Source organism: Enhydra lutris, unplaced genomic scaffold, assembly GCF_002288905.1.
Source record: "Enhydra lutris kenyoni isolate GAN:26980312 unplaced genomic scaffold, ASM228890v2 scaffoldscaffold31, whole genome shotgun sequence".
Classification (NCBI taxonomy): Eukaryota; Metazoa; Chordata; class Mammalia; order Carnivora; family Mustelidae; genus Enhydra; species Enhydra lutris.
The window spans coordinates 2547993-2562928 of record NW_019154115.1 but is presented as its reverse complement, the minus strand read 5'-3'; the positions used below and the strand labels follow the sequence as shown (position 1 = coordinate 2562928).

Sequence of the window (14936 nt, the reverse complement as noted above, 5' to 3'; positions counted from 1 at the left end):
CTTAGACCTAAAATCTTTCTCCAAGAGCTAGTCTCCAATAACATGGGCCTTCTAAACTAAGACGGGATTTGTGTACTTTATTCTCTCAAGAAGTAAACCCATTTATTTAGTTCTTAAGTAAAAATCTATCATATAGATTTTCACATATCAAATATATTAGTATTTGATGTCCAAGGCTAATACTGCACTGTGAGAGAAGAACAGGTAGGGAAGGAAAAGGCCACTAAGAGAGAAGCTGGCTACCACACAGCATATTCTCAAGACTATCTCGATAACCAGTTTTAAATTTATTTCATGTCAGATGGTTTCCAGAGAATTAAGGCAGTTCTCTCAGCACATACTGGCAACAAAACCATGGAATCAATGGCTCTATGATGGCTCATTTTCTGCTTTTCAAAGCAAACACATGGAACGATACCTAATTTCAGTTCAAACTCATTTCCCTTTTATTAAAGTCCAAGTTACCATTACATGGTTTGGTACTCAATAAAGGAAAACTTGTTCAAATAAGATAATATGTTATCATCAGTATTTCCAGGTGATTGTTTACAATCAAGTAGCATTATGAATAAATCCTTGAGAAGCCCATCTGTAAGAAAAAACACGAAGAATTAGCCAAAAAATAAAGGAAAGGTAGAAATCTTACTAAAAATAACCTTCTTTAGAGCAACAGTCCAGGGAAATCACTGGCTTTGTGTAGCCTTTTCTGTTCTCACTGCCTAGAGCTAATTCACAAGGGACTAGCTCTGTGGCTTTTTTGTGTTTATACACCTAATACTTACTGGGGTGGTCCTCTTTTCCAATCATAAAGTGTTGGGGAGTTGCCCTATAAATTTTTTTTTTTTTTTTTTTTTAAGAAATATGTCATCGTAGCCAGAATAGATTCTATGTAACAAAAATCTTCTGGACTCCTGGGAACTACTTGATAAAATAAAAATTAAGCTAAAGTGTTTAAATATCCTTATAAGAGTCCACTATGGAATATGAACCACACACAAGAGCTTTAAAAATGTAAGGAGGAAATCTATTCTGAATGCCTAGTTTTCTCACAAAAATCATTATTAGTACACACCTTTAAAAAATAAAGCCTTTCATGTATTACAAAGATGAGCTAAAGGACTTCAGGGAGGTGGTGGTGGTCAGGGGATGGACAAAGATAAAATCAAGACTCCTGCTCCACAGCAATCTCTAACCAGGCTCACTGGACCTTTATCCTGTGAGGGAGCTGATTTAGCTCCTTCAAGAATTTTGGGTTCACTTTTATTGAAACTTTTATTAGGCAGTTTACTTCCACTATTTTAAAAATCAACGTCCTCCTATTCTTAGGAAGCAAATCCTCTAAGCCTCACTGTTTACCACTGAGAAATGAATATAGCCTCAGTAAATGCCTACACAGGGTGTGTGGCACAGTGAGAGCAATGGACTTGGGCTGGACTGGGTGGCTTTAAGTGTGGGTTCCAGTACTAGCTATATGACCTTGGACAAGGTGCCTCAGTTTCCTCATTAATAAAAGAGTAAAACGGGAATAATAATAATAATAGTAACTACCTCAAGGGATGGTTTATGAGGGTTAAATGAGTTAATATTTATAGAGCACTTAAAACAGTGCCTGACATAAGAGTCATATACACTGTATGTGTTTAAATAAAATAAAAACAAGTCACTGCTTATGTATTTTCTGCACACTCTCACTATCTAAAAAATCTTGTGGCTGGTTCTATTACCTGCCTTCCCGAAGAGAACAAGGTATCAAGTAAGTTTTTATTATCAGTAAATATTTACTTGACTGTTAAAATTCTAATGTGGGCACACAAAAACGAATGCATCAAATTAATAAAACTCTGTTAAAAATAAAGAGATGCATAAAAAGCATGTGTGATGAACACCTTGTATGCAGTGGATTGCTACCTTTAGTTTGGGGGAGGTAAAAGGAATGAAATTTATGTTTTAAATATTTTATATAGATTTTTAATGGAGGCTTCCTCTTGCCTTTACACTAGTAAGAGAATATAACAACTAAAAATGACAATTCTAGCTCCTTAAACTTACCATCATTAGTACTCCCTAAATCTTTCTGTTCATGGCCTCTAAGGAGGCCAATAAAAGATCTTACGCTGAGAAATTGAAATGTCACTCCCCACTCCTTGGATTCATTTCTTGCCTTATTCAATGGTGTGTTGCTTACCCATGGGGTTTACACTTTGTCAAGGCCCAGTTCCTCTGGAGTGGAGATTCCCAGTTCATTTAAAGTTGGTCTAAGTTCTTGGATGACATAGGGGTAGATTTCCTTATGAGGTCCTGCTTTGTCCTGATGGCAAAGAAAATAACTTACATTTAGCTCTCTGAAAAGCTGTCTCTATTAAAAAAATGAACTTGAGAATGCTTTTAATCACATATGCAGAGGCTAGTAGCAGAGAATACATGTCACCTATTTTTAACATAGAACAACTAATGCAGGCACTATTCAAAGTAGGTTTATAAGCACCTCAAGAATAACTAAGACCATTAGATTAAATCCAGAAAAAAAGAAACAAAATAAAACAGGTTTTTAAAAAAGATTTATTTGACAGAGAGAGGCACAGCGAGAGAGGGAACACAAGCAAGGGGAGTGGGGAGGGAGAAGCAGGCTTCCCGCTGAGCAGGAAGCCCAAAATGGGGCTCGATCCCAGGACCCTGGGATCACCACCTGAGCCAAAGGCAGACGCCTACCAACTGAGTCACCCAGGTGCCCCGAAACAGAACATTTTAAAGCCTCAAGTTACTAGAAAAGGTGGTGATGACAGAATTTTGTGAAGATAATTAAACATGCCCAGCAGGCAATAGGAATAATTAAGTTAACACAAGAAAAGTTTTTGAATTTGCTTCCAATCTGAGATCTTAACTGAATTAAGTACTGGTGCTGAATGGATTGATAGCCTACAGAACCCTTAATTATCTACCCACTGTAGATAAAGTCATGTCACACTTTCCCTCTTACAGACTTGCATTTCTTTCTTGTGGACCATGTCCCTTCGTGGAGAGCTATACTTATTCCCAGGGCAAGAGAGTTTTGACAAACACTCTTTGTCTTTGTCTTTGACAAACACCATAAAATGTAATTATACCTATATTTTCACACGCTTCCTCAGGGACAAATATTAAAAAGTCAACTGGGGCCCCCCTGGAGAGTTCACCCCCTGGATGGCTCAGCCAGCTACCTTTGGCTCAGGTCGCAAACCCAGAGTTTTGGGTCAGGCTCCCTGCTCAGCTAAAAGTCTGCTTCTTCCTCTCCCTCTGCTCCTCCCACCCCCACTTGTGTTCTCTCAATCTTTCTCAAATAAATAAGTAAAATCTTAAAAAAAAAAAAAAAAGTCAAATGGACTAAGAGAGTGCCACGCTGCTATTCATCTGCCTTTAACAAATTCTAAGTCTCCATAATTGTATTTTTCTAAAAAGATTCATTTTGGGGTGCCTGGGTAGCTCAGTCATTAAGCATCTGCCTTCAGCTCAGGTCATGACCCCAGAGTCCTGGGATCAACCCTGCTCAGCAGGACTCCTGCTTCTCCATCTCCCACTCCCCTTGCTTGAGTTCCCTCTCTTGCTGTGTCTCTGTCAAATAAATAAACAAAATCTTTAGAAATAAAGAAAGATTGATTAATTTCTGGCATGCCTGGGTGGCTCAGTCAGTTGGGCATATGCCTTCGGCTCAGGTCCTGAGATCAAGTCCTGCATCAGTCTCCTTGCTCAGCAGGTAGCCTGGTTCTCCCTCTGCCGGTTGCTCCCCGTGCTTGTACTCACTCTCTCTCTCTGACATACAAATAATAGTCTTAAAAAAAAAAGATGTATTTCTTTATTTAAGAGAGAGTGCAGTGCTCAAGCAGGGGAAAGGGGAGAGGGAAGGAGAGAACCTCAAGCAGGCTTCCCACCATGCAAGAAGCCTGAGGCAGAGCTTGGTCCCATGACCCTGAGATCATGACCCAAGCAGAAATCAAGAGTTAGAAGCTCAACCAACTGAGCCACCAGGCATCCCTTAATCGTTTTAAATTATAAAATTCTTGTTTAAAATGCAATGTATTCATTTTTCATTACAGAAAAATCAGGAGCTATAATCAAGAGAGAGGAGGGCAAGTATATATCCTCCTACATTTTCATCTAAGTATTTTTTAAAAATAAAATGGGGTCACACCATAAAAATTGTTTCATAATTTTCTTCAGTTAATATACTATAAATTGTTAGGGCGCCTGAGTGGCTCAGTTGGTTAAGCGACTGCCTTCTCTGGTCATGATCCTGGAGGCCCAGGATCGAATCCCGAATCCCACATCGGGCTCCCTGCTCAGCAGGGAGTCTGCTTCTCCTGCTGACCTCTCTTCTCTCTTGCTCTCTCTCCTTCTCAAATAAATAAAATCTTTTAAAAAAAGTATACATACACATACACACACACACACACACACACTTGTGTATGTGTGTGTGTGTGTGTGTATATGTAAAATAAATTGTTGGGCACCTGCTGGTTCAGTTGGTAGAGTGTGTGATTCTTGATCACAGGGTTCTGAATTCAAGCTCCACATTGGGTATGGAGCCTAATTAAAATAATAAAAAAAAATAATAGTAAGAAGGAGAATACACTACTGTTGAACACATTTCCACAACATTAATAGATAACCTCTTCTGCGAAGTCCCATCTTAAGAAACGACTAACAACATTTAATTTCATACCACAAATAGCACAAATAACCTTTGTACATCCTTAATTATTTCCTTAAGATAAATTCTCAAATGGAATTGCTGAACAAAAGGGTTATCAAGCAGAAATCTTTTTAAGATTTTATTTATTTGACACAGAAAGGGAGAGAGCAAGCATAAGCAAGGGGAGGGGCAGAGGGAGAGGAAGAAGCAGTCTCCTTACTAAGCAAGGGGCTCAATCCCAGGACCCTAAGGTCATGACCCAAGCCAAAGGCAGATGCTTAACCAGCTGAGCTACTGGTCCATGGACTTGAGGCACCCCTCAAGCACGATTTTTTAAACTTTGCATAAATTCTGCCAAATTGCCCTCCGGAAAGATTGCAATTGCAATGCACATTTCCTATAGGTATAAGAATTAATTTTAGGGATTTTAACAAATTCAAAAACAGAGGATACACTGATACCTAACAACAGCCCACCCATATCCAACAACTTTAGCATTGTTATTTCACTGACCTTAACAACCTCTAGGATGCGAACTGCACTAGCAAAATCATTTAACCGTCTGCATGCCCGTAAAGCAGCATCAATGATTTTGGGTTCTGGAACCAGATCATAGCCAACGAGTGTGTTCATCCCTGTCAAATTAAAAAAAAAGGATCCATATCAACCTGGAATATCCTCATATAAACTACAATTTAATTATCTACATTTTTACTGAATCATAGACATGTGATCTTGTCTGTTTGGACCTCTAGTCTCTTGTCTATAAAATAAATTATGAGACTCTACTTTTAACAAGTTCTAGATAGTAAGATCATAATGGATCTTCCACAGTGAAGTAGTGGACAGAACAGACTATGCAGCCACATGCAGGCTGAAGATTAAAAAAAGAAAAAGAAAAAGAAAAAAGAAACCAGAGTTTTCTTAAATGCTAATACGGTTTTTATAATAATTAGCTGGCTCTCTTTCAAACAAGAGGGTCATTTTCAACTCATAGCCTTAACTCTTAGCACAATGTATATACTTTGGTTGCTTTAAAATAGATTTGATTGGAAAATAATCTAAAAACCACCCGAGAAATGCTTAAGGAGAGTTAATGAAGCCCAAATGAGGACATTATGGAGATCTAGAGAAGCATTAGTGCACATTCAACCAGAAAATGACTGGGCATGATTACTTTCAGCTCTGCACAAAATGACATATCATAAAATTTAAAATTCTCTTAATGGGAATGCAGAATTACTGTTCTTTTCATTACTGCTATTCAAGATTACTCAGTAAGAATTTTCCTGGTTGCAGCAAAGTAAGAGTCATTATTACATTACTGCAGATAAGTCTGAAGCACTTAGGTGTCCTGCTTTTAGTTATTTTAATATATGTAAACAAAAGACACAGTGACTACAATGCTAGAATATAGTCACAGAGACTGAACTCTTTGTACGAGATAAATTACGTACACTTGAAATTAGTTTTCTACTTGACTCTTAGACTAGTCATCATAAATGTTACCTACTCATGTTCGATGCACATCTGCAAATTAGGAAAAACAACTTCTAGGTTACTTAAACTGAACGGTAATTCAGGGCAAGACAAATTATAAGTCAGAATAAAAGTAACAAAAGACCCAAACCATTACCAAGAGTGGGGGGTGGGGAGAACCAAATGCCTACTTGCTTAACTTATCTAAAAGGTACAAAATTGTTAATTCTTGCTCATCCTGATCTATCATCATAGCAATGGTTTTCAATCAGGGGTGATTTTGTCCCCCAGCAAACATTTTTGGTTGTCACACTGCCGGGTGGTGGGGGTGAGATGGTGGTTGGCACCTAGTAGGCTGAAGCCAAGGATGCAGTCAAACATCCTACAATGCAAAGGACAGGCCCACAACGAAGAATCATCTGGCCCAAAAAGTCAATTGTGCCTGCTTTACAAGAAATACTACGAAGGCTATAAACTTTGCCAACTGCAAGTTGCATGACAATACCTAGTTTACATGAGGCATATTTTCAAAATAGTGGCTTTCAACAGAGTAGTGAAAGACTATAAAGTACTTGCCAATTCTATGCCAAAGCAGACAAAAATGCCTACGTTCCAATTACCTTTACGCAATTCCCAGGCATCAATATCTGGCTTGTTGAAGTACGTCACCCAGCGAGCATCAAACTCCTCATCTGTCTCATGTGACCCATGGGAGTAGCAGCGAAGAGACTGGACAGCTATAATGAAGAAAGAACAATGACTTCAATATACAGAAAGAAATAATACTTGACATACCCTGTCAATACATTAAGGTTATTTGTTTTCTTTTTTAAAATTGTGTTAAAAGAAGTGCCTGGGTGGCTCAGTGGGTTAACCTCTGCCTTCAGCCTGGGTCATGACCTCAGCAGCAGGGAGCCTGCTTCCCCATCTTCCTCTGCCTGCCTCTCTGCCTACTTGTGATTTCTCTGTCAAATAAATAAATAAATAAAAATCTTTTAAAAATATTAAAAAATAATAGTAAAACTGTGTTAAAATATATACACCAGGTTTACCATCTTAACCACCTTTAATTGTACAGCCCAAGGAAGTAAACTATATCCAAGGCATTAAATTCTGAATCAACTATATATATCATGGTAGGAAGATTACTCAGCAGGTTGAATAAAACAAATCTTATGTATTGATACGAAAAAAACATCTTAAAAACTAAGCAAAGAAAAGCAAGTAGAACAAAAAGTACTATGTATGTACGTTTATACTTTTTCCCCCCTAATGTGTAATATAGCTTCAAATTGTTAAAAGTGGTCATCCTTGGAAGGAAAAACTATTTCTCTACATACTTCCGAAATATGTGAATTTTTATGATAAGCACAGTATTAATTCCTAGTTTTAAAAAAATGCCCATTCTAGTTTTATTTTTTCAAAGATTTTATTTATTTGACAGACAGAGATCACAAGTAGGCAGAGAGGCAGGCAGAAGGTCGGGGGGCGGGGGGGGGGGGGCGGGGGGCAGGAAGCAGGCTCCCTGCTGAGCAGAGAGCCCCCATGCGGGGCTCCATCCCAGGGCCCTGAGACCATGACCTGAACCCAAGGCAGAGGTCCAGCCCACTGAGCCACCCAGGTGCCCCCCCATTCCAGTTCTTAAGCAAATTTATAATTTGTATTTTTAATACATTAAAAAGAAATATATTCTCCATTAAATTATATTCCAAAATAAATCACACAACCTGACAAAACAATAGTAATTTAAAAAATTATTTTATCAAACTACAGTCCCCTCCTGGCAAATTCTGATAAACCCCTAAGAGGGAACATACTCTCTCACTTACACCCCATGAAAAAAAACTGCTCTGTGAGATATCTAAGAAGTGAGAGTTTTAAATATAACATATGTAGGAGCGCCTGGGTGGCTCAGTGGCTTAAGCCTCTGCTTTCAGCTCAGGTCATGATCTCAGGGTCCTGGGATCGAGCCCCAAATCTGTCTCTCTGCTCGGCAGGAGGCCTGCTCCCCCACACCCCACTGTTTTCCTCTCTGCCTACTTGTGATCTCTGTCAAATAAATAAAATCTTTAAAAATATATATATATGTAACATATGTAAAAAACAACAACAATACAGGACACATTGGGGAAAAGATAGTCTCTTTAATAAATGGTGTTGGGAAAACTGGACAATTACATGCAGAAGAATGAAATGGTACCACTTTTTTACATCACACACAAAAATAAACTCAAATGGATTAAAGATGTGAATGTAAGACTGGAAACCATAAAATTCCTAAGAAAACATAGGCAGTTAAGTTCTTGGACATCAATCTGAACAGTATTTTTTTGGATCTGTCTCCTAAGGAAAGGCAACAAAAGCAAAAATAAACAAATGGGACTATATAAAACTAAAAAGCGTTTGCAGAGTGAAGGAAACCATCAACAAAAGGAAAAGGCAATGTACTGAATGGGGGAAAAGATCTGCAAATGATAAAAGTGGTAAGGGTTTAATATCCAAAATATATTAAAAAATCACACAACTCAATATCAAAAGAGCAATCCAATTAAAAATGGGCTGAGGGCCTGAATAGACATTTCTCCAAAGAAGAGAGACAAATGGCCAACAGACACATGAAAAGATGCTCAACATCACTACCCATCAAGGAAATGCAAATTGTAATCACTATAAGATATTACATTATACCTGTCAGAATGGCTATTACCAAAAGGCAAGAAATAACAAGTGTTGGTGAGGATGTGGAGAAAAGGGAACCCTTGTGCACTGTTGGTGGGAATGCAAACTGGTGCACCTACTATGCAAAACAGTATGGAGGTTCCTCAAAATATTATAAACAGAATTCCATATGATCCAACAATTTCACTTCTGGGTATTTATCTCAAGAAAACAAAAATACTTCAGAAAGATACATACATGCACCTCTATGTTCACTGCAGCACTATCTACAGTAGACAAAACATGGATGGAACCAACTTAAGTGTCCATAAATAGATAAATGGATAAAGAAGATGTGGTATTTATATTTACAATGGAATACTACTTAGCCATAAAAAGAACGAAATCTTGCCATTTATGACAACATGGATGGACCTAGAGTATTATGGAAAGGGAAATGAGCCAGAGAAAGAAAAATAGCATACGGATTTCACTTGCATATGGATCTAAAAGATAAACAAAACAAAGAGACTCAGATACAGAGAACAATCTGGTGATTGCCAGAGGGAAAGGAGCATGGAGGTGATGGGCACATACAGGGATTAAAAAAACCAGAAAAACTGTAGAACAAACATTTAGAATTCTCCTTCCTATATGAGGCAGCTGGTCGGCTCAGTTGGTTGAACATCTGACTCAGGATTTCAGCTCAGGGTCCTGGGATCAAGCCTCAAGCCTCGCCACCCATGTCAGGCTCCCCACTCAGCAGGAGTCTGCTTGAGATTCTCTCCCTCTGCCCCTTCCCAACTCGTGCTCTCTCTCAAATAAAGAAATCTTTTTTTTTTTTTGGAAAAAAAAAAAGTTTTAAGATTTTATTTATTTGTCAGAGAGAGAGAGACAGAGAGAGAAAGCACAAGCAGGAGAAGAGGCAGGCAGAGGGAGAGGGAGAGGGAGAGGGAGAACCAGACTCCCCGCTGAGCAAGGAGCCCTGACGCAGGACTCCATCCCAGGACCCTGGGAAGGAAAAGGTGTTGGGGAGGAAAAGGTGGGGGGAGGAGGAGGAGAAGGAGTCACATGCTCTATGGACTGTGTCAGCCAGGGGCCCCTATCCTACACATCCTTAATGTAATATCTGTCAGGAGAAAGAGCAGAGAAAAAAGAAAACAGAAAGATGAATAGGTGGAACGACTAGCCAGTTCTGGAAATGGACCGTTACTGCTACATCAAGTGAAGAGTCTCATTTAAATTACCATTTGAGCCCAGAGCCAAATTCTGCCTAATGGCACAGAGGACCACAATACAAGTAAGTTCCCATCTTCCCATAGACATAAGTTACCTCCTTATCCAAGCTCAGAATGAAGAAAAACATGCCACTGGAAATGCCCATGCTTTAATTTCTATTACAAGAAAAAATAATGTATCTCTAGACTTAAATGTATCTGGTACATAAGTTCCAGAGTAGGAAAAGAGAAGTGTCTGGAAATGAACATTTCTATAAACTCAATCTAAAAAACTATTTCTAACACTACTTTTTGGCATTCAGTTAAACTCTCTGCCTGCCTCGCTGCCTACTTGTAATCTCTATCTGTCAAATAAGTAAAATCTTAAAAAATATATATCCTTAGCTGAATACTTAAAGCACAGTAAAAAATGTTATAATCACTTTGGAAGACTGTTTAGTGCTTTTTCTTTTTTTCCCGAAGACTTTTTGTTTGTTTATTTGTGTGTGTGTGTGTGTGTGAGAGAGAGAGAGAGAGAGAGAGAGAGAGCGCACGTGCGCATAAAAGCAGGGGGAGCAACAGGCAGAGGGAGAAGCAAGCTCCTACGGGGGCTCCATTCCAGGACCCTGAGATCATGACCTGACTGGAAGGCAGATGCTTAATCCACTGAGTCACCCAGGTCATCCTTTACTGCCTTCTTTTTTTCTTCTTTTTTTACTTTTTAAGATTATTCCATTCATTCATTCATTCATTCATTCATTCATTCATTTATTTGACAGAGACCACAAGTAGCAGAGAGGAAGGCAGAGAGAGGGGGGACACAGGCTCCCAGCTAAGCAGAGAGCCCAATGTGGGGCTCAATCCCAGGACCCTGAGATCATGACCCCAGCCGAAGGCAGAGGCTTAACCCACTAAGCCACCCAGGCACCGCAAATTAAACACACACCCTACCATACTGCTCAATAAATCCACTTCTAATTGTTTTCCCAAGAAAAATTAAATAATACGTACGTATTCCTTCCCCAGAGGTATTTACATGTACCTTTCCTACCACTCAGAAAAGTGTTTAATACCCATTTCCTTTAGCTTACTGCTGGGTATGATTTCACTAGATGACTAGCAGCTTTGTTTTGTTTCTAACCAAAGATAAAGATGACCAGCAACTACAAATCCTAAGCAAGGAGAATGATGGGTAACCTTTAATAATCTGTGCACTTTCCTTCTGTAAGTCCCAAATTACAAACTAATTGTTAGCAAAAAAGCTGTTATGAAACAACTGTTTATAATACCAAGCATGATCTGGGAACATACATCCCCCTTCCAACATGGCAAAATCAGACTCTCCCACATGGTTCAAATTGTATTACTAACTTCAGTACTTCAGTAAGGGTAGGAGTAGAATCTACTCTCCTAGATGTGCACATGCCCATCATATATTTAACATTTTGATTTTTAGGTGAACTACACAGGCATTCTCTCCCCGCTACCAATCCAACTTATGTAGAGCATTTTCACTTAGGTTTGAGGTATGCAAAGTCCTTTGAAAACAACTGCTCAGTGCTTTTATACAACCTGAAGATTCCAGAGTACGAAAAGAGAAGTGTCTGAAAATGAACATTTCTACAAACTCAATCTAAAAAGCTATTTCTAACACTACTTTTTGGCATTCAGTTAAAAAAACAAAAAACAAAAGGGGTGCCTGGCTTGCTCAGTTGGTTAAGGGTCTGGCTTGGGCTCAGGTCATGATCCCAGGGTCCTGGGATTGAGCCCCTCATCCTTCCTCTCACTCTCAAATACATAAAATGTTTAAAATCAACAATAACAACAACCAACCAAAAACCTAACATACTTAGAAGAATTAATCCCTTTAGTTTAAATTTAATTAAATCAGAGAGCTTTCCTTTCCACTTAATAACTAATCAGCTCAGATAAAGTCTCCCCAAATGGTCATTTTGGTGTTGGTAATTCTAGGAGAAAGGGAAAGAAATGAATAATGCAGAGGGCACATAAACAACCTCAAAGGCAGGACTGCTGAGGTGCAAGCCTGAAGAGCTTCCATGGACTTTGGAGCCTGAAGGCTGGAAATCCAGAAGTGTAGGAGTAGTGCAGAAAAGAAGGTTGGACGGGTTGGACGGTTATCAGAAAGCGCTACCTAAATTCAGCCCTTGGCAAGAAAAGGAAGAGAAAACTCCCACTCTTCTGAGTTATCAGAGTCAGGATGTAGTAGCCAGGACTGTTAAAGTCTTAAGGGCTGACTAATGAACCTAACTACTATTTTAAAATATTTTAATTCAGCAGTTTTCGGAAAACAATGTTTCAAGCTGGAGGCTTCTGGAATTTGGGTTGCCACTTAACTAGAGCAAACTTGAGGTCCCTCAGGTTAACCCCTCCAGAGCTCTCTCTTTTTAAAGATTTTATTTATTTGACAGAGACAGAGAGAGAGAGAGAGAGAGAGAGCGCACAAGCAGGGGGAGCAGCAGGGTGCCCACTGAGCAGGGAGCCCCACAGATGCCAGACTCAATCACAGGACCCTGAGCTAAAGGCAGATGCTTAACTGACTAAATCACCTAGGCACCCCTCAGAGCTCTCTTTCAAGTGTACCCTGATTTGGCCTTAACAGCCTCATCCAAAAAAATTTTATTCTCTTTGACTTTCAAATTATAAAAACTGTTCAGTTTTATATGCATAACAAAGCCTAACATATAATTTGCAAAAATGGAATCTGCTATAATAAAGCAAATATATATTTAAGCATTTGTGCCAGGCAAGATGCTACGAGTTACATTATTTCATTTAAGCCTCACAACTACCAAAGATCCTGATTTTAGAGATGAGGTAACTGAGCTTTAATGTTAATTAACATGCCCAAGGTCACACAATTAGAAAGTAGCTGACGTAAATGTAACCAACACAAACGCCTAAAATAAAGATTTTTGTTTATAAATTATACCCAAGAATGGGAATAGAACTCCTAGAAGATAAACAAAGGAGAAGAATCCCCTTACTCTACAGTCTGCTAAAAATCTCTGCCTTTTCCCTAGCCTGCCACAAAATGGAGCAATTTTTTTGAAGAGGTGACAAGAAAACTCCCCAAAAGGTATCTATATGAAAATATTGTAGTACTTTAGCATTTAGATAAGGAAAATGCAAAATAAAACAAAACAAAAATCATAAAATTTGACAAACATCAGGATGGACCAAAAATAACTACAGCCAAGAAACTGAAAATAGTTCCACCGCTAGTAAAGGAAATCAGTTTCCCAAGATGCGCCTCAATTTCCTGCTTTCTATAAAATAAGACAGTCTTCGTGAAGTGCATGCCAGTTTTACTGTTCTATGATAAACGAAGAGAAAACACATTTCTTAGGTTCTGAAGGATCTAGTTATTAACACTCAAGAGTCAAGAGAACAACCTTATTTCTTTTGAGTTCATAGGCGTAAATTTGCATGCTTAGGGCCTAATTTTCACACCCCACATATACTACTACCATCATGGACCAAGACCAAAGTGCAGTTACGCTAATTAAAAGTACAGTGCTGGAAACAAAATGTCCGCAAACACATATAGGGGGAAGGCACAGTCAAGAGAGAGGAATCAGCAGCACAATTCATATCCCAGCAATCATATTTTCGACTGGAAGCAAAAAAAGAAAAAAGAAAAAAGAAAAAAAAAAAAGAAAGCTTCCATTTTGTCTGTAGAACTCAGTATTTCTGAGCGTGTGGGGCCCAATTTTCGAAAGATATATGTATATACTTTGCCTAAGACCTATCAATATTCAGGCTCTGTTCCAGATTTCAGGAAACAACCATACATGGTTTTTCTTAAGATAGATCTTAAGAATGGAAGAGTTGGAACGTGGCACAACAGTCTCTAAAACGACAGAACGGTCTTCGAAGGTGACACAGAAAACGCTAACTGAAAAGGCCTGATTAAAAAAAAAAGTCTATTGTGTCCCACAAGGAAGCATTTGGTGTCCCCAGGAGACGCTATCGGTGTCCGTGCCCGCGTCTCCAGAAGGGCCACCCCTGCCCCTACACGGATCGCGACGCGCCGGGCGGCTCAATGTCACCTTCGCCGACGCGCAGTAAGCCGGCGGCGGACACTCCCAGTCAGGTGGCTGCAGGGGTCAGCGCCGGGGCACGGTCACGGCCCGGGGACCGAAGAAGTTCCGTGGGCGCGGGAGGCGCGCTGCGCCCCTTCCCTGGAGCCCACAGCAGGTCCACACCTGATCGGTCCGCGGTGCCCGCACCAGGAAGTCGCGCTGGGGAAGGCCCCGGGGGCCGCGTCTTCGAGTCCCCCATTTAAGTGGAGGCGGCGGGGAGAGAGGCCAGCGGCCACCAGGTTCGTCCGCCCGCCCGCAGGGCAGGGGCTAGGCCGCGGGGCAGGCCTGCCCTCGAGTGACGGCGGGGGACCAGGTCACCGCAAGGACACGCGGGCGCTAGCAGTGACGGCGAGGGCCTTACCGGCGGCGGGGCCGGGGACCGGGCTTGAGTACTGGAGGCCTCGAGGGCTGGCACGGGCGGCTGCGGCTGCGGCTACAGCGCAACGGCGGAGAGCGGCGCCGAGCATGACTGCGATGGCGGCGCTCGATCCGAGGCTGAAGAGAAGCCGGGTGTGAACTCACGGGCCGCTCCGGAGCTCGCGGGGGCCGGACTCACGCACCGACGTACGGTGGGTGGAGCGTGAGTCCCCGCCCACTGCGGCGCTCGCGCCTCGGCGGGCCGACAGCGGACGTCGGCGGGCTACGGCGGCGCGCTAAGGACAAAACATTTTCACGCTGTGCCGGCCCAGCCCCGCCCCACCCAGTCTCAGTCTCGCCCTTGGTGGAGCCGGGATGTAAGGTCGGTGAACTGCCGGGCGGGGGACGGTACCGTAGTTCACGTCCGGAAGCGATTCCATCAACCCCAAATGGGAG

General features: G+C 40.9%; 1 protein-coding gene across 2 annotated transcripts; it reads right to left on the bottom strand.

Annotated features, from left to right (window-relative positions):
* Positions 1-268: 268 nt before the first annotated feature.
* On the bottom strand, positions 269-14713 carry LOC111153215 (cytochrome c oxidase subunit 5A, mitochondrial). Of its 2 annotated transcripts, none has more exons than XR_002640989.1 (5): positions 14091-14290; positions 6766-6882; positions 5180-5301; positions 2186-2308; positions 269-589 (listed from the first exon to the last, which is right to left on the bottom strand). XR_002640989.1 is itself a non-coding variant. In XM_022512101.1 (5 exons), exons 1-4 carry the CDS (start codon positions 14588-14590, stop codon positions 2195-2197), a joined length of 459 nt encoding a protein of 152 aa, XP_022367809.1. In that variant the 5' UTR covers positions 14591-14713; the 3' UTR covers positions 269-589; positions 2186-2194. The 2 variants fall into 2 exon arrangements, 1 of the variants encoding a protein (XP_022367809.1); XM_022512101.1 differs by lacking the exon at positions 14091-14290 and adding an exon at positions 14485-14713.
* Between the last annotated feature and the right edge of the window lie 223 nt (positions 14714-14936).